Source organism: Bos indicus, chromosome 18 (genome assembly GCF_029378745.1).
Source record: "Bos indicus isolate NIAB-ARS_2022 breed Sahiwal x Tharparkar chromosome 18, NIAB-ARS_B.indTharparkar_mat_pri_1.0, whole genome shotgun sequence".
Classification (NCBI taxonomy): Eukaryota; Metazoa; Chordata; class Mammalia; order Artiodactyla; family Bovidae; genus Bos; species Bos indicus.
This window is the reverse complement of record NC_091777.1, coordinates 64454298-64473923: the sequence shown is the minus strand read 5'-3', so window position 1 is coordinate 64473923 and position 19626 is coordinate 64454298. Positions and strand designations below refer to the sequence as shown.

At 50.7% G+C, this 19626-nt stretch overlaps 1 protein-coding gene across 1 annotated transcript; it reads right to left on the bottom strand.

Moving 5' to 3' along the window:
* Positions 1–1181: 1181 nt before the first annotated feature.
* On the bottom strand, positions 1182–17817 carry NLRP8 (NLR family pyrin domain containing 8). The gene is made up of 11 exons (XM_070770268.1): positions 17202–17817; positions 16432–16506; positions 14344–15943; positions 11481–11651; positions 10961–11128; positions 9772–9834; positions 9146–9301; positions 6982–7152; positions 5982–6152; positions 2626–2815; positions 1182–1666 (listed from the first exon to the last, which is right to left on the bottom strand). The coding sequence occupies exons 1-11, from the start codon at positions 17572–17574 to the stop codon at positions 1487–1489; spliced, it is 3318 nt and encodes a 1105-aa protein (XP_070626369.1). The 5' UTR covers positions 17575–17817; the 3' UTR covers positions 1182–1486.
* Between the last annotated feature and the right edge of the window lie 1809 nt (positions 17818–19626).

Genomic DNA, 19626 nt, shown 5'->3' with positions numbered 1-19626 from the left:
CTAGACCCCCAGTCTGGGTCCAGGCCCATCCTAGTGTAAGTCACAGAGAAATCCCCTTTGCTTTACTCTATTAATGGACTAACCTCCTTTAAAAAGTTGAGAGTCGATCGCCCGGCCCTCCGGGGTCACGCCCAGCTCTGCCGGGCGCGCACCGGCGCGGCTGCGGGCGGGGGTGGGGCTTGAAAATTTAAAAGAGAAAAAAAAAAAAAAAAAAGTTGAGAGTCACACTTCACTTTTTTTGTTGTTGTTTTCAGCTCACTGGCTTAGTTGCTGCACAACACATGGAATCTTTTTTTTTTTTAATTTTATTTTATTTTTAAGCTTTACATAATTGTATTAGTTTTGCCAAATATCAAAATGAATCCGCCACAGGTATACATGTGTTCCCCACCCTGAACCCTCCTTCCTCCTCCCTCCCCATACCATCCCTCTGGGTCGTCCCAGTGCACTAGCCCCAAGCATCCAGTATCGTGCATCGAACACGTGGAATCTTAATGGACCAGGGATTGAACCCCTGTCTCCTGATCGGCAGGCGGACTCTTTACCACCCAGCCACCTGGGAGGTCCACCTTTCACCTTTTAAAAAGAGTTCCTTAAACATGAGGTAATTTCCCTTTTCCATTGCTTGCTATGTTATCTTCCTGGGATGTTTCTCCCCCGAAACTTTAAGCTTTTTATTTTGTATGGGGTATAGCTAGTTAACAACGTTATGATATTTTCAGGTGAACAGCAAAAGGACTCAGCCATACATATACATGTATCCATTCTCCCCCAAACTCCCCTCCCACCCAGGCTGCCTCCTAACACTGAGCAGAGTTCCCTGTGCTGTCAGTGGGTCTTCTTGGTTATCCATTTTGGATACAGCAGTGTGTGCATGTCCCTCCCCCCACCCGGCCCCCAGGGCAACCATAAGTCCGTCCTCTAAGTCTGTGAGTCTCTGTTTGGTAAGTCAGACCATCGGTATTATCTCTTTTCGTTCCACACACAAGGGATGTCACATGATCTTTCTCCTTCTCTCCCTGACTGACTCCACTCAGTAGGACGCTCTCTAGATCTGAACCCTCTTTCAAAGCAAGATGTCTTCCTTTGTAACAGTTGACTTGCAAGTCTATTTATAAATAAACACTCGAAACGTTTTCTAATTGCTTTCATGCACATTTTTAATTCAATTCTTGCAATACCCCAGTAGGTGAGTCTGTGACACTGTTAACAGGACATATTCAAAGACATCTGGAAGCCAGGATTAGACGTGAGCTGTAATGTTCCTTACCATGGTGACCCCAATTCCATGAACTAATCTCTGTTGGACACACAACCTTCAGTATCTCCCAGGGGGCTGTTTGCAGGTCATGCTCCGTAGCATCTCCTGGAACTAACTGTGCCATCCCAGACTCAGAATGGCCCACAGACAAGGCAACCGATTCCCGATTTTCATCAGGAAAAAAAACCACAACTATATCCAGGGCAGGGGGCTGGGGTCACGAGATCAAACCATCCCTGCGGCCTGATCACAGAACTCATCTTTCCAGTCCTGGACCATCTTCAGGATGTCCTTGTTCACCACTGGGCCCTCCAGTCTTCTCATCATGTCCACTCCATTGCTTTGTTTCTTCTTCCTGTGAAAGATAAGAATCAGTGTATGCCTTTTTTTTTTTTTTTTGCAGTCCTGGAAAAATACATAAATCCTCTAGAATAGAACTTTAGCACCCAGGAGATGGATAAATGGAATACTGCCTGTCGGATCAGTAAACAAAGGATGTCACAGGCATCAGCGGTTGCAGGTACAGCCAAAGGTGAGCTGATGAGCCCGGAGGGAACTCAGGAAGGAACAGCTGCCGTCCAGCAGCCATCAGACTGCACCCACTCCCCACGGTGAGCCCTGAGGAAACTCAGGACGTGAAAACAGGATCCTGGTCCCAGGGAGCTGAGGTGCACATCAAAAGAATGATTGCAGCGAGCCCAGAGTCTTCCAACTTCCCATACACATGCTAAGTCACGTCTGATTCTTTCTGAACCCATGGACTGTAGCCCATCATGCTCCTCTGTCCATGAGATTCTCCTGGCAAGAATACTGGAGTGGGTTGCCATTCCCTTCTCCGGGGATTTTCTCTACCCAGAGATCAAACTGGGGTTTCCTGCATTGCAGGCAGATTCTTTACCACTGAGCCACCTGGTAGACGAGGACATGCATACACTGCTATGTTTAAAATAGATAACTGGACTTCCCTGGTGGTGTCTAGCAGCTAGGACTCCGTGCTGCCAGTGCAGGGGGCCCAGGTTCAGTTTCTGGTCAGGGAACTAGATCCCACATGCCACAACTAAGATCCTGAGCAGCCAAATAAATAAATATTTAAAAAAATAAAATAGATAACCTACAGGACCTATTGTAAAAAAAAATTAAATAAAATTTTTAAATGCAAAAAAAAAAAAAAAAGAGCAGACGGAGTATCCGGGTCCACTTTCTCATCACAGACAAGCAGGAGTTGGGGTGTGGCAGCCCCATGAGGGAACTGTAGACCCCCAGCAAAGGGGTGCAGGATGTGGCCACCTCCGCCAGCAGCACCTCGGGCCCAGGGTCGCCCTCCCGACGAGGCGCCTTCCCTCCCAGGCCTGTGGCTGCCGCACCCGAAGCGGCGGGACGTACAGGACGACCTCGGGGCGGAGCACCCTCTTCAGGGCGGCGTCCTGCAAGAGCTTGGCGCCCTGGAGCCCGACGCCGTTTCCGCTGAGGTCCAGGTACCGCAGGGTCCGGTTGTGGAGGAGCACGGAGGTCAGGGCTGGGCAGCAGACGGAGGTGAACTGGCACTCCTCCAGCCTGCGGGAGGGAAACAGGCCGCGGCTGAGCGATGGCCAGCCGAGCTGTTCACAGCCCGGAAGGCATACTGTGGCCGGAATACCTCATTTCCTTCTGAATAGTCTAATGCTTTCAAACTGTGGTGCTAGAGAAGGCTCTTGAGACTTCCTTGGGCAGAAAGGAGATCCAACCAGTCCATCCTAAAGGAAATCAGTCCTGAATACTCATTGGAAGGACTGATGCTGAAGCTCCAGTGCTTTGGCCACCTGATAAGGACAGCCAACTCATTGGAAAAGACCCTGATGCTGGGAAAGACTGAAGGCGGGAGAAGAAGGGGATGACAGAGGGTGAGCTGGTTGGATGGCATCACCGACTCAATGGGCATGAGTTTGAGCAAACTCTGGGAGTTGGTGATGGACAGGGAAGCCTGGCATGTTGCAGTCCATGGGGTTGCATGGAGTTGGACACAACTTAGTGACTCAACAACAGAAGTTTTATTTTCCTTTTAAAAATTTTATATTGGAGCATAGTTGGTTGACAATGTTGTGTTAGTTGTAGGTGTTCAGCCAAGAGATTCCCTTGTACATGTGTATGTATCTTTTCTTTAAAAAATTTTTTCCCGTTTAGGTTATAGAGTGTTGAGCAGAGTTCTTCTGTGCTACACAGTAGGTCCTTGCTGGTTATCTGTTGTATATATAGTAGCAGTTTTAAAAAATTAAACTACTGTGTAGCACAGGGGACTCTGCTCCATGCTATGTGTTAGCCTGGTTAGGAGGGGAATTTGGGAGAGAATAGATACATGTATATCTATGTTACGGCCAAGTCCCTTCACTGTTCACCTGAAACTATTACAACATTGTTAATCAGCTATGCTGCTGCTGCTGCTGCTAAGTCGTGTCCGACTCTGTGCGACCCCATGGACGGCAGCCCACAGGCTCCTCCGTCCCTGGGATTCTCCAGGCAAGAACACTGGAGTGGGTTGCCATTTCCTTCTCCAATGCATCAAAGTGAAAAGTGAAATCGAAGTCGCTCAGTCGTGTCCGACTCTTAGCGACCCCATGGACTGTAGCCCACCAGGCTCCTCCATCCATGGGATTTTCCAGGCAAGAGTACTGAAGTGGGGTGCCATTGCCTTCTCTGGTTAATCAGCTATACCTTAATACAAAATAAAAAAGTTAAAAATAGATTACTTATTAAAAATATAGTTGATTTACAATGTTGTATGAATTTCTGCTGTACTGCAAAATGATTCAAATATACATATATATATATATTTTTTTCTTTTTTTTCACTTATGGTTACCTGGAAATGTATTCCATACTTGCAAATATACTTCATTCAACCTAGGAGATGAATCAATATTTAAATCCCAAGACTAAATTTCTGGAGTAAAAGAATTGTGACCTGCAGTGAATTCCCTTCGAGTAGTTAATTATCAACAAAAATGAAATCCATTATCAGGATTAATCCTAGGAATTAAAGATGTAACATAAAGTGATTTAAATGATCTAGACTTAAGTGATGTCACTTACATGTGGAATATAAGAAATCACACAAGTGAGTAAATATGCAAAACAAGAAAACTCACAGATATAGAAGACAAACTAGTGTTAACAAGGGGGAGATGGAAAAAGGGGAAAATTAACTAATTGAATTAAGAGAGACAAACTCTTAAGTATAAAATAAGTAAGTAACAAGGATGTATTGTACAACATGGGGAATTGTAGTCATCATTTTTGTAATAATGTTTAATGGGGTAGACTCTGTAAAAATACTGAATCACTATACTGTATGCCTGAAACTAGTGTAATATGATAAGCAACTGTACTTCAAAAAAAAATAAATAAAAGCTCACATATCTGAGTGAAAAAAAGATCTAGACTTAGAACCCAGATCATACCAATAGTGAGCAGAAAATGCAGGTAGGAAAGAGGCAAAAAAAAAAAAAAAGAAAAACTGTATATGCATAACTGAATCACTTTGCTGTGTGCCTGAAACTGACACAATATTGTTAATCAATTCCAATACAAAATTTAAAATGAATAAAAAATAAGTCTAAAAAAGTTTCAACCTTTGTTACTGGAGAAGAGATGTTTTTAAATCTTTTCCAAATATCTGGAGTAGCCACTATAACAATTAAAAATAGGGTGGATCCTTTTAAGTCACTGACTAGTATGATGTTGGCATAGAGATGTTATAAGAGAAGAAAGAATTATATACAGAGAAAAGAGTCCCTAAGCATAAACACTGATTTCAGAAGACTCCATCTAAGGCTAAGGTATTAGTCTAAAACTAACAAATGTTTCACTGAATGGAAGAATTTTTCCTGGAATGATGGTCCTTAAACCCTAGCATTCCTGGGAATCATGGGAGGTGTTTGTGAGACAGGCTGTGCGGGGCCCACGTGATCCAGCAACCCTATGTCTGGGTATGGACCCAAGAAATAGAAATGAGAATATCAGAGTTATCTGCACCTCATGTTCACATCAGCACTGTTTACAACAGCCATGATATAGAGCAACCTAGATGCCCATCGCCAGATGAATGGATAAAGAAGGTGTGGTATGCACACACCGTGGAATACTACGCAGCCGTGAAGAAGCAGCTGTGGCACGTTTACACAACAGCACACGTCGCAGCCACAAAGCAGAAGGAAACCCTGCCGTTTGTGATGACTTGGGTGGACTTCGAGGGCATAATGCTCAATGAGATAAACCAGACACATGCAGGCAAATGATGCAAGAATTTGCCTTTCTAACAACTTCCCAGACAAAAACATTCATAGTGATAAAAAATCCACTTGCCGATGCAGGAGATGTAGGTTTGATCCCTGGGTCAGGAAGATCCCTGGGAAGAGGAAATTGCAACCCACTGCAGTATTCTTGCTGGAAAATCTCATGGACAGAGGAACCTGGCAGGCTACAGTCCATGGGGTTGCAAAGTCGGATGCTACTGAGCGACCACACACACAGCCCCACAGCCCCACAGCCCACAGGGTCACAGAGTCAGACACGACGGAGCAATTGAACAATATTTGAGGACTACACTCTGAGAACCACTGCTCTGAAGCTTCTAAGTCCTCTACCCAAATGGATGGCAAATCCCAGCAATGCAAAACACGTCCCCACATTCTACCCTGAGAATTTTACAGACCCCGGTCCCAAAGGAAGCAATGGGGACAGCTTACTCGAGAACCTGGAGGCCAGAGTCAGGGTTCAACAGGGGCTGACACAGCAGGACCACGCCGCTGTCCCTCAGCCTGTTAGCGCCAAGGTCCAGACTTCTCAGGGTTTTATTTTTATCAAGAGCAGATGCTATATCTTGACAGCACTCGGAGGTCAGGGCGCAGTTCCTCAGCCTGCAAAGAAACACCCAACCAAACGCCTTTAAGCTTCTCTTCTGCCTTTTGTATTTTTTTTGTACAACAGCTTTACCTAAATATAATAATTGATGCTTTCGAACTGTGGTGCTGGAGAAGACTCTTGAGGGTCCCCTGGACAGCAAGATCAAACCAGTCAATCCTAAAGGAAGCCACCCTGAATATTCATTGGGTGATGCTGAAGATGAAGCTCCAATACTTCGACCACCTGATGTGAAGAGAAGACTCATTGTAAAAGACCCTGATGCTGGGAAAGACTGGGGGCAGGAGAAGGGGGCGACAGAGGATGAGGTGGTTGGATGGCATCATTGACTCAACGGACATGAGTTTGAGCAAGCTCCGGGAGACGGTGAAGGACAGGGAAGCCTAGCGTGCTGCAGTAGATGGGGTTGCAAAGAGTTGGACACTACTGAAGTGATTTAGCACACATGCACAGCATCGCTGAAAGGAATTTAGCATGATCTGGTGTTGGAACTGCCTCAAGCTAATAGCTCCTGCAGTGATGAAAAGACGTCAGCATCTCTGACATCTCACAAAGCCGTGCCTCTGTGATTCCCCGCTGGGTCGCCCGGCACATACTCTGAGAACTCTGTCCCTAGCTAGTTTGCCCCTGAAACTGAAACCACTGCCATCCTCCTCTCTGTTACGCTTTCTTCCAGTATCCGCACAAAGCCACTCGTGCAGTAGGCGCTTGATCAATCCGTGGCGTAAAGGAACATATAACATACACAGGGCAGTCTCTCCCCACCGCCCTATTCTTCCCCAGGGAGTTCCAGAGAGCACACCGCTAGTAAGTCTAGGGACTTACACCAGCCTCTGCAGAGGACACGGAAAGTGTTGCAAGATGTTCCAGAGCTGCTTCACCCCGTCATCCTGCAAGGCGTTTTCTGCCAGGCTCAGGTGGGTCAGACTCTGGTTACTCACGAGAGAAAAGGCAAGACTTTCGCAGGAAAGCAGCGTGAGGTCACAATTCTCCAGCCTGTGGGTGAGACACTCACAGTCGGGATGCAGTTTAATTTGTTCCCTTGACTGGGTTTCTCCTGGTCTCCTGCTGAGACTCAACGGTTTCCATCTGGGCTTCCGATCTAAAGGCAGACGTCTCCTCCCACTTCTGTGACCACCTCTTAGGGCTTCCCGGGTTTAAAGGAGAGGACTGGGGGTTGTGATGTGAGAAGGAATTGTGGATCAAGAAAACAGTTATAGAGAGGGATGAAGAGGGTAGAAAGCGAGCAGCAGGAACTCTAAGAGTGAAGACATTTATGGAGATGACGTGGGAAGAGACAACATCTCAGAAAGTTACAGAAAGATGGAAAGGTGCCCTGAAGACGTAAGGCAGGCCTTGGTGTTAGAGAAGCTAAGATGCAGCGGCTTCCTTGGAGGTCCGGTGGTTACGGCCCTGCGCTTCCACTGCAGGGGCACGGGTTTGATCCTGGGTGGGGGAACTAACCTCCCACATGCCATGTAGCCAAAAGCAGACGAAGAAAACAGCTAAGGTGGAGAGGATGGTTCTGAAAGCGTTTTCATCCACAGCGAGGGAGGGCAGATGTAAATAAGAAAGTGTCTGCTGCTGGGACTTCTCTGGTGGTCTGGTGGCTAAGCCTGCACGGCCCCAGTGCAGAGGCTCAGGTTCGATCCCCAGTCAGGGAGGTCAGTCCCACATGCTGCAGCTAAGACCAGCTCAGCCAAATAAATAAAATAAAATAAATTAAACGTTAAAAGAATAAAATGGAGGAAAGAAAGTATCTAATGTTGTCATCACTCGGTGTGGTGACAGCTGATCACTGGACTTAGCGTGGTGATCGTTCTGTGAGTTAGAAAGTACCAGGTCACCGGAAACTCACTAAGGTTGTGAGTCAGTTATACTTCAGTTAAAAAATAATCTAGTGCTTGAGTTACACATAAACAGCAGCATGTCATTTTCTCCTCAACAGATGGGCCAAAGCTGTAACAGTAACAAGAGTCTGATGAGAATTTGGTGCGGGCGGATTTTCACACACACCGCAGGTGGGACTGCAAATTGGTACGTGTGGTCTGGAAATGAGCCTGGTAAGCCTGAAGATAAGCACTCTCTGTGACATGGCAGTTCTACGTGTGTGTGTGTGTGTGTGTGTGTGAACAGCTCAGGCCTCAGCGGCAGATAAGACAGACACTTAAACTGTTGCGTGTTCATACATGTTACCACCCAGCACCAAAAAGGAACAGCCTGTAGAAACAACGAAACACAGAAGACGTCAGTTGACTGGGAAAAGCACACACGGCTGATGAGGCCGCTCGAGAGCCCGAGGGCCTGCAGACCCGTGCTCTGGGTCGGGGTCCATGTGCGGCCGTGTCGCGGCAAACAGGTAGGGAGCCTGAGCCCACCTCCAGATGGGGCGGGGGTCCTGGGGCCGGGGTCACCCGTGAGGAGGGAAGATGGTGCCGGCGAGGTTCCAGTGCGAAGAGGGGCTGACGACGCGCCAGAGGGACTGTGCTTCTACCTCCAGGGGCAGCCGGTGCGGACACGTGCTGGGTGAGAGCCCTGTCTGTCTCTGTCTCGCCCTCTCCCTGCCTCCTCGTCTGTCTCCCTGTCTGTCTCTCCGTCTCTGTCTGTCTGTCGGTGTCTCTCTCTGTATGTCTTTCCCTGTCTCTGCCTGTCTCTCTCTCTCTCTGTCTCCCTGTCTGTCTCTCCATCTGTCTCTGTCTCTCTATCTCTGTCTGTCTGTCTGTCTCTCCATCTGTCTCTGTCCGTCTCTCAGTCTCTGTCTGTCTCCCTGTCTCTCCATCTGTCTCTGTCTCTCTCTGTGTCTGTCTGTCTCTGTCTGTCCGTCTGTCTGTCTATCTGTCTCTCTCTCTGTCTCAACCCTTCACTGTCCCCCCCACACCATTAACAACCACAAGACTTTGCTTTGTTCCGTGATGCACTCTCCCCCGTTTTCTGTTTTCCTCCGTCTCCCGACCGTCTGAGGCACAGCACAGCACCCGGTAAGACTCACGACAGCCTCTCCAGCTGGGGCGCCAGCACCGGGGGACACTCCTCGCCCCTCTCCAGGGAGCCACGTCTCAGCATCAGGGTCTTCAGGTGGATGTTCCTCTTGAGACTCCTGGTGAGGTCAGCCCCGTTGGTGGGGTCAAACGGGCAACCTTCCAGCCTGCGGGAGTCACAGCGACAGCAGCCCTGAGCTCCCGGGGGTGTGGTGCCCCCAGCCACCCAACCTCGCATCCTCCTCGGCCCTCGTCCCTCCCTGAGAGCCTCGGGAGGGGGCTTCCATCCTCCCTGGGTGAACCCGCATCCATTCAGCATCTGAACTTCACATCACCAGCGGAAAACGGGCTTCCCTGCTGGCTCAGCTGGTAACGAATCCACTGCAATGCGGGAGACCCCGGTTCAATTCCCGGGTTGGGAAGATCCGCTGGAGAAGAGAAAGGCTACCCACTCCAGGATTCTGGCCTGGAGAATCCCATGGACTGTGTAGTCCACGGGGTCACCAAGGATCAGACATGACTGAGTGACTTTCACTAGTACAATAGAAAACAACACACACAGGGCCGTGACGAACTGGCGTGGGGTAACCGTGGGGCTCTAATCCCAGACAGGGACTCCGCCTGCCCTCGAGCACACCTTCTTTCCACGCTTATCCGCCAAACCACCTTCAGGATGAAGAACCAGCGGACAGAGTAGGGGCTGCAGGTGGGGGGCGGGGTGGAGGAAATGATGGTTTAAGGGCGCAACCCCCCAGTTATAAGGTGACTGAACTCTGGAGATCACTGGTCCAATCTGCTGATGGTGATTAACTCGAGGGCCGTGTGCACGGACGTGGCTAACAGAGCTGATCTCAAGTGTTTAAACGGCGGCTTGTGAGCCGGCCAAGGGGTTAATTAGCCTGACGGTGGCGAGCGGTTCACGGTGCGTGCATGCATGAGACCATCATCTTAAAAAAGAAGCTGAGTGAACGGTCACAAACAGGAATGAAAGGCTGTCATTTGCAGCAACAGAGATGGATCCAGAGATGATCATACTGTGTGAAGTGAGTCAAACACAGACATTTTGGTATCACCTGTATGTGGAATCTGAAGCATAACATGAAAGAATTTATTTACAGAAGAGAAACAGACTCACAAACATAGGAGACAAAGTCACAGTTACTAAAGGGGAAAGGGATGGGGAGAGGCAGAGATCAGGAGTCCGGGATGAACAGGTCTATGTTCAGGACAGATCATGTCCAGAATCGACCACGTTGCTGTACAGCAGAAGCAAAGACAACATTGTAAAGCAACTATAGTCCAGTTAAACAATAAAGTAGATGAAGCAACAAGGGTTTCCTCTATAGCACAGGAAACTGTAGGGCTTCCCAGGTTAAGGACCCGCCTGCCATTGCAGGAGACACCAGTTCCATCCCTGGGTCGGGAAGAACCCCTGGAGGAGGGCCCGGCAATCCACTCTAGTATTCTTGCCTGGAGAATCCCCCTGGACAGAGGAGCCTGGTGGGCTACAGTCCATGGTGTCGCACAGAGTTGGACAGGACTGAAGCAACTTAGCACAGCACAGCATAGCCCAGGGAACTATCTTCAATATCTCACAATAACCTATAATGGAAAAGAATCTGAAAAAAAAAATCTATCTGCAGAACGGAATCGCTGTGCTGTACACCTGAAGCTAACACGATATTGTAAATCGATGACACTTTGATAAGAGAAGAAAGCTGGGTGAAACGAGCAGCAACTGCACACAGTGAGACGTCAGCCAGACTGAGCCTGCAACCAGTGCCCTGGGTGCCGGCGTCCCGTCCCCGCCGCGCCTCGGGCCTCACCTGAGAAACTGCAGAAAACACCATGGGTGTTTCAGGGTGTTGCAGAGAGCATCTATCACTTGGCATCCCACTTCTGTGTCTTGTATTTCCAAGTGTCTCAGGTACTGGTTTTCCACCAAAACTCTGATGATGCCTTCACTCACCACAAGGGGGCCCACACGCTTAAAGCTGAGGAAGCAAGCGGTGTCAGTTATCACAGCATCCTACGAGCCCATCAACCCTGAACACTCTCTGGAAGGATGGATGCTGAAGCTGAAGCTCCAGTACTTTGGCCCCCTGATGTGAAGACCTGACTCCTTGGAAAAGAACCTGATGCTGGGAAAGAGAAAAGGCGGGAGGAGAAGGGGGAGACAGAGGATGAGATGGCTGGATGGCATCACTGACTCGATGGACATGAGTTTGAGCAAGCTCTGGGAGATGGTGAAGGACAGGGAAGCCCGGCGTGCTTCGGTCCATGGAGTCGCTAAGAGTTGGACACGACTGAGCGGCCGACACTGAGGTCAGGCTGACTGGCACTCACATCAGTTTCTGGAGGTTACAGTGGGGATGCCTCAGCGCTGCGGCAAGAGTCTCCACGGCCTGTGTGTCCATCACACTGTCTCTCACAGTCAGGACTTCCAAACTCTCGTGTGTCTTAAACACAGAGCAGAAGTCTTGCCACCAGAGAGAACGCAAGTCACTGCCTTCTGGTCTGTGTGGGAGTAAAAAAAAAAAAAAAATAGAAAAAATAGCTCATCATTAGCTATTAAGCTCGAGAAAACCTACCAGCAAACCCAGGACTTGCTTATGATCGTGGATCCCTTTGGGGCTTTCCTGAGATGCCCTCATTTAGAAAGTGGCCCAGGGGACTTGCCTGGTGGCCCAGTGATTAAGAATCTGCCTCGCAATGCAGGGGGTGTGGGTTTGATCCTTGGTGGGAACTAAGCTCCCACATGCCTGCAGAGCAGCAAACCCCCGCGTTACAGCTACTGAGCCCAGGAGGCACAGCTGAAGCGTCTGCGCTTCGAGGGGAGATCCCACATGATGCAAGGAGGGAGCGGCTGCCGCCACCCAGACCCCATGCAGCCAAATACATACTTAAAAAATAAATACAGAGTCGCCCAGCAGAACTGCTCTGAGACTTCTCATTCTATTCCAGGGAGATTTGTGGCCCCACTTACAGTTTAACATGACTGAGGGAGAGAGAGAGCTGCGCTGTGATCAGTCAGGATTTATATGCGGGCAGGTATTAGGTCGCCAGATAGAAACCGTATTCTTACTGTGTGCCTATGAAATTGTCATTAAGGAGAAACGCCTTGAAGCAAGTCAGGGAAGGAGAAGTATCATATGACACCCCTCGTATGTGGGATCTAGAGAGAAATCATGCAAGTGAACTTATGAAACAGAAAGAGACTGAACTTATTCAGAGAATGAACTTATGGTCCATTTTAGTCACTCAGTCGTGTCTGACTCTTTGGGAACTTATGGTCAGCAAGGGGGAAGGATGGGGGGAAGGGATGGTTAGGGAATTTGGGATGGACATGCACATGCTGCTATTAAAATGGAGAACCAACAAGGACCTTCTGTAGACACAGGGAACTCTGCTCAGGGCTGTGTGGGAGCCTGGATGGGAGGGGGCTTGGGGGAGCATGGACACGTGTATATGTAGGGCTGAGTCCCTTCACTGTTCACCAGAAACTATTGCGGCATTGTTAATTGGCTCTACCACACATAAAGTAAAAATTTTAAAAAGGAAGAAAAAAACTCTATAAAGGAACAGAATAAGGGGAAAGTATCATTATTACTATTAGGGCATGGTGAGCACAGAGTCTAAAGTCTCTCCCAACAGCAGCGTGTTCAGTGGTTTGGCTCTGGTCTTCACCTTCACTCTTCCCCATCACAGACCCCACTGGACAGCATGTGCCTGGAGACTGAAAACATTACAGTGTGTACAGAATGAGGGGGACAGACAGGGGAGCCCCACAGAATGAGGGGGACAGACGGGGGAGCCCCAGAGAGTGAGGAGCACAGACGGGGGAGCCCCAGAGAGTGAGGAGCACAGACGGGGGAGCCCCACAGAATGAGGGGGACAGACGGGAGCCCCACAGAATGAGGGGGACAGACGGGGGAGCCCACAGAATGAGGGGGACAGACGGGGAGCCCCAGAGAGTGAGGAGCACAGACGGGGGAGCCCCACAGAGTGAGGGGGACAGATGGGGGAGCCCCACAGAATGAGGGGGACAGACGGGGAGCCCCAGAGAGTGAGGAGCACAGACGGGGGAGCCCCACAGAGTGAGGGGGACAGATGGGGGAGCCCCACAGAATGAGGGGGACAGATGGGGGAGCCCCACAGAATGAGGGGGACAGACGGGGGAGCCCCAGAGAGTGAGGAGCACAGACAGGGGAGCCCCACAGAGTGAGGGGGACAGACGGGGGAGCCCCACAGAATGAGGGGGACAGACGGGGGAGCCCCACAGAGTGAGGGGGACAGACGGGGGGAGCCCCACAGAATGAAGGGGTGACAGATGGGAGGGAGCCCCAGGTGCGTGGTGGGGAGGGCACTCAGCATAGCAGGAAGGAAGGTGAACTGTGCATCTTGCTTTTTTGTTCCAGGATTTTCTTGGTTTTAGTGGAACCCAGCAACCCCAGGCATAGTGTCTGTCCTGTTATTTCCCCCCAGCTTAGGAGTTACTTTCTTTTCCATTTTATGCTTTTCCACCAGCAGTTTGGGGCTTCCTTGGTGGGTCAGCTGTAAAGAACCTGCCTGCCAGTGCAGGAGATGTAAGAGACATGGGTTCGATCCCTGGGTCAGGAAGACCCTCTGGAGAAGGACATGGCAACCCACTCCAGTGTTTTCCCCGGAGAATCCCATGGACAGAGGAGCCTGGCGGGCTACAGTCCGTGGGGTTGCAAAGAATCAGACACGACTTAGCAACTAAACAATGATGGGAGGTTTAGAATGTCACACACTCTTAGACACGTGGGTCAGTGAAACTGTACCAAATGTTCACGACAACCCCCAGCTGAGACATAAACGCTGGTTTCCTGCTTGTGTTTTCAACGAAGCCATATTGTTTCAAGCAGAATTACTCGGAATATGAGTAAACACATGCTCTGCAACATTTAACCCAGGACTTCCTTTAGTTGCATGAGAGAGAAAAAAAATACACGAAGTTTCTCTAGTTCACTGACGGTCTCTGGGGTTCAGATAATGAAGTCACCATTGAGCCCACCACTACCAATTCTTTTTTTTTGTTAAACTGGAACGGCCTGTTTATAAGACAAACTCCCGTGCACAAGGGATCAACTCACGACAGGCGGTCACCCTTGATGCCCAGGAGATGCTAGACAAGGCTCCCCAACAGGACCCCGAATCCCACCGAAGGAGAGATTTGAGCACTTACTGGGGGGAAGGAAGAGGGCCTGGTGAGAGGCTGGTGGCTTTGGCGACGGCCCAGGAGATGGTCACTTCTAACTCCCGCAGCTGTCGGCAGAACTTGAGGCAGAAAGCAGAGACCTGCAGGTCTCTGATCTTGCTGATGACCAGCAGAGCCTTACGGTGGTTGTGGAGGATCTGACCCACGAAGACCTCCTCCCGGATCTCGTGCAGACAGTAGAACAGCTGGGGGAGCCCGTGCTGTGGGGTCAGGGGGTCACCGTCGGGCGGCATGGTGGCGACCTTCAGCAGCTTCCTCTTGTTCCCCAGGGACACCTTGCACCCAAACAGCTGCTCCACAGCAAGGGCGCATGTGTCGTTCAACAGCCCAAACAGGAACAGCGCCATCCCGGCCAGGTGGTTTTTCCTTCTCCCGGGATGAGCGAGCAGCTGAAAGATGCGGAAGCGATCCAACACTTGGAAATTCCTGAGCCTCTGCGGGAAGCAGAGGACGAACAGCAGGGCGGCAAAGAACTCCTGGAAGCTCGGGTGGGCGAAGGCGATGAGGTCCCCGCCAGCCACCGCCCTCCGGAGGACCCTCACCCCGAGAAACACCTCGACGTCCCTGTCGTCCAGTCTGGCCAGCTTGAGGTCCATCTCACTGAACACCCACTGGTTCTTCCACATGCCCTCCACAGCCAAGGAGCACAGGCGTTTCAACTGCTCCTGGGGGGTCTCGCCGACGACATGCCTCACCCTGGTTGGCAACAGGCTGGAGAGGTAGTGGATGAACACGGCCGTGGCATTGGGGAATGCCCGCGGCAGGCTGCTTCCTCTCTCCATCTGTTGCTTCAGACAAGAGCAGACCAGCCAGCAGATGACGGGGACTCGGCACATGGAGAAGAGGACCGCGTTGCCCATGGCAAAACGCAAGGCTGCGTCAGCATCGCGCCTGTTTTTGAAGTACGACCTGAAGTACCTGGATCTCTCAGGCGCACTGAAGCCCATCAGGGTGATCAGAGAGGGGCTGTTCAGAAAGGGGCCCACGGTCTTCCACAAGCTGAATCTCAGGAAGACGATGATCGTGGCATCAGGGAGCATCCTTTTGCTCAACAGACTGGTCAGGAGGACGGAGCCTGGCATCTTCTGGCTCCAGTCTTCACTCAGGTCCTCCCGTCTGTCTATGAGGGTCAAGGTTAGTTCCTCAAAGCCATCCAGCAGGAGGAGGAGGTGTTCCGGGTGGGAGAGGATCCTAGACGCGAGAGCTGGAGACCCGGACAACTTGCAGGCGATCAGCTCGGAGAAGCTCTGCTCCTCTGGCCGGTCCATCTCCTGGCAGTGGAGGTAGAAAGCGAGCCAGCCCTTGTGGGCGTAGAACTTGTTCTCTGCCCACTGCTGCATCACTTTTTTGGCCATGGTGGTTTTCCCGACGCCGGCGTCTCCCTGAAGGACCACGGTCTTGGGCTGTCTTCCTTGGGGCTTTCTGGGGAGAAGAAGACACTGCAGGAGTGTGTCTTCTCTGCAGGGCTCTTGGTAAAAGAAGTCCACGTTGTTCCCAGGCCAAGATGTCCTGTCCCACAGGGTTGAGTGCTCACTCATCACACGTGCCTTGTACTCCCGAATTTTATCTGCAGGAACGAGACAGGGGAGACACAGGGTCCAGCATCAGCTGTTCGTGAGAACTAACCGATCAACCAGAGAACGAGCCTCCGTGTCTACCGTAGGCTCTGGGACACAGGTGCACTGATGAGGCACTTGTCCTGCAAGCCCTGGTGTTCCAGGGGCTAAGGCTCAATCCTCCCAATGCAGGGTGCGCAGGCTGTGTCCCTGGTCAGGGAACTAGACCCCACATGCCTCAACTAAGACCTGGCACAGCCAAAAATAAATTAAAAAAAATACGAAGAAAAAAAAAGACTGGATCCAACCGAGAGAGAGAAGGATGGTGGCTGGACTTCCTCCTGAGATGAGTTCACAAGCGCTCCTTTATCTGAAGTTCTGATTCACAGAAGGGACACTGGGCACACCCGTTTGCTGTGCCCCCCACCTCAGGAAGCCAGCATCTCATCCCAACCCACCGCCTCTTGTCTGCCAGGGTCTACACAGGGCCAGCACGTACCAGACTCATCTTCCTCCAAAGTCAGCTCCCTCTTTCTCAGGCTCAAGGCCTCTGGTTCCAAGTTAGGTAAAATTTCTGGAACAGACCAAAAAAACAAAGAGGCTGCCTCATAGGCATGACAAGATGGACAGAAAGACAGAGCCGCCCAGAGGCAACAGGGCCTTTAAGGAGAGTGGCGGCCAGGCCATCCACAAGTCTCATCCTCTCATCTCCTTGGCGCAGGGAGAGGAAAATACCTGGGCTTCCATCACCATGTTGGGAGGTGAGAATGGTGCAGAGGCAGACGGTACCGGGAAGGGTGTCTGTGTGTGTGTATTCAGTCGCTTAGTCGTAATGTAAAGCCAATGTCAAAAGGGTGGGGAGGGGAGGGAAGTTCTAGAATAAAAGTGTTTTAAAAGCTGTAATGCGTGCATGCTAAGTCGCTTCAGTCGTGTCTGACTCTTTGTGACCCCATGGACTGTAGCCTGCCAGGATCCTCTGTCCATGGGATTCTCCAGCCAGGAATACTGGAGCAGGTTGCCATTTCCTTCTCCAGGGGATCTTCCTGACCCAGGGATTGAACTCGTGTCTCTTACATTGCAGGCGACTTCTCTACCACGAAGCCGCCAGGGAAGCCCGTACATGTGTGTGTATGTCTGTGTGTACACACACACACACATATACACTCCACTTCTTTCCCTTGTTCAGCTGGCCCACAGGAGCGGCTGAGAAAGCGCTGAGTTCTCCAGCCCCCAAGCCCACCCCCAGCTCTGTTCTAGATCCCCTCTCACCATTCAGCTCCCTCTGCGTCTGAAGACACAGCTCTGTCTGGTTCATCTTGGCGAAGATGTCACGAGCCATCTCCCAGGCGCGTTGTCCCGGGAAGTACTCGGTGAGCAGATGAACCAGCTCCCCGCAGCGGGCTGACTTCAGCTGGTCCCAGGTGAGCGGGCTGCAGCCGGGTCTGGGGTTCTCCTCCACCAAAAGCTGCTTGAACCTTTGTAGATGCTCCGTGCTTACAGAAAGCATGAAAGGCATGACTCCGTTTCTGAAGGGGAGGGTGGAGGAGGAGGAGGACTCCAGCGAGGGAGGGGAGACACCAGAGGGGGACAGAGGGGAGGACGGGCAGGAGGAGGGGTCAGAGCTCAAGTTCATGTCGCCCATGGTCACTCAGGGTTGGGAACTGCAGCACCAGCGGGCAGAGGGGACCAGCTGGAAGAGAAGACAGAGGCAGCCTGTGGAGACATGAGGTTACAGAATGTGAGAGCACCATCCCGGGGAGGAGGTTTATTTAGACTTGATGGAGCCTGGAGGCTTCCCTGGTGGTCCAGACCTAAAGAACCCGCCTGCAGTGCAGGAGACCTGGGTTCCATCCCTGGGCAGGGAAGAGCCTCTGGAGGAGGAAATGGCAACCCACTCCAGTGTCCTTGCCTGGAGAATCCCATGGACAGAGGAGCCTGGCGGGCTGCAGTCCACGGGGTCACGAAAGGGTGCGATATGACTGACGAACACTGTAACCGGTGAAGCCTGGCACGTGCTGGATTTTCTCTTTCCCTCCCTTCCTGGGAAACTCTCTGTCCTGTGGAAAGACCTGGGGTCCATCCGGTGCTGGGGCTCAGCATTTAGACTCAAATCCACTCTGGCGTTTATTCTTTTCTCACCTTTGATGGCGGGAATCTTATCATAGCTGCCGGGCACGGTTCTCAGAGAGACACCCCCAGAGGTACATTTAAGACAGCGCCTGGTACATCAAAGCTTCCGAGAAGGACTCGGGCTTCCTTCTATACCATGGTTATTTTAAAGACTCACAATAAAAAAAAAAAAAAAAAAAAACAAGCTAATGTCAAAAGGGTGGGGAGGGGAGGGAAGTTCTAAAATAAAAGTGTTTCAAAAGCCGTAATGCGTGCTTGCTAAGTCGTTTCAGTCCTGTCTGACTCTTTGCAACCCTGTGGACTGTAGCCCGCCAGGCTCCTCTGTCCATGGGATTCTCCAGGCAAGAATACTGGACTGGGTTGCCATTTCCTTCTCCAGGGCATCTTCCCAACCCAGGGATCGAACCTGCGTCTCTTACGTCTCCTGAATTGGCAGGGCAGGCTCTTTACATCAGTGCCACCTGGGAAGCTCAAACCCTGTAATAAGCGGATGCAATTTGTGCTCCTAGTTTAAATAAGACAGCTGTAGGAGATATTCTTAGGACAGCTGGGGAAGTTTGAATATGGATTTGATAATATATGGTATTAAAGAATTAATGTAAATATTTTTTAAAATGTATGTATGTTATTCCCTGCTACCTATCTTCTCCACATCACATCCTTCTTCCACCCGCTTGCACCGGATTTATTGTGTGTAAAGAGCGGAATGTGGAGGAAGAGAGAATGAAGTCTTTATCAGGAGGGGCTTGAGTCTCGGTCTACTTATGCTCACATCCTATTGCTTCTCCGAGTTCTTTTGTTTTTTAAGATTTTGGGATGTGGACCATTTTTAAAGTCTTTATTGAGTTTGTTACCATAATGCTTCTGTTCCATGTTTTGGATTTTTGGCCACAAGGCACGTGGGATCTTAGCCCCCTGACCAGGATGGAACCCGCCCCCTCCCGCCCCCGCACCGGGAGGTGGGGTCTCAACCGCTGGATCACCAGGGGAGCCCGTCTCTGAGTCATCTTTCCTTATCATCCTTCAGCGCTCATCCCCTCATCCGGGAACTTCCCGGTTGCTTAAGTCATCCTGTGCTGGGCGCTGACTCAAAGTTCTCTCTCTTTTCCCTTTGCAGCAGTGGTTGTGGATAATTGCAAGCTCCCTGTGGATAAGAACCACCTCCACTCTTGATTCCGTTATTCTGCTATTTGAGCAAAAAGAAGAAGCCTAGGTTAAGAAAAAGGGAAGATCTTCAATATAACAACCGAACTTCACACCTCGAGGAACTAGAAAGAGAAGCGTGAATGCACGGGTCTGATCCAGTAACTGTGGGAAAGTGCCGTGGAAGACTAGGACGTAGAAAAGGAAAACAACCCACTCACCCCGAAGGGAGCTAGGCTTCCTGGCTCCTTCCTGTCACAGACATCTCCCAAAGCAGAAAGAGAAGGCGCTGGGCCGGCCCGCCGTCCACCTTTATAAGCTCTGGACACCGCTCAGCTTCCGCCCTCGTTTCCCATTGGCTGCGGCTGGCACGTTGCCGCCTCCTCACCGCACAAGCTGGAAAGCATTTAGCATTCTGAGT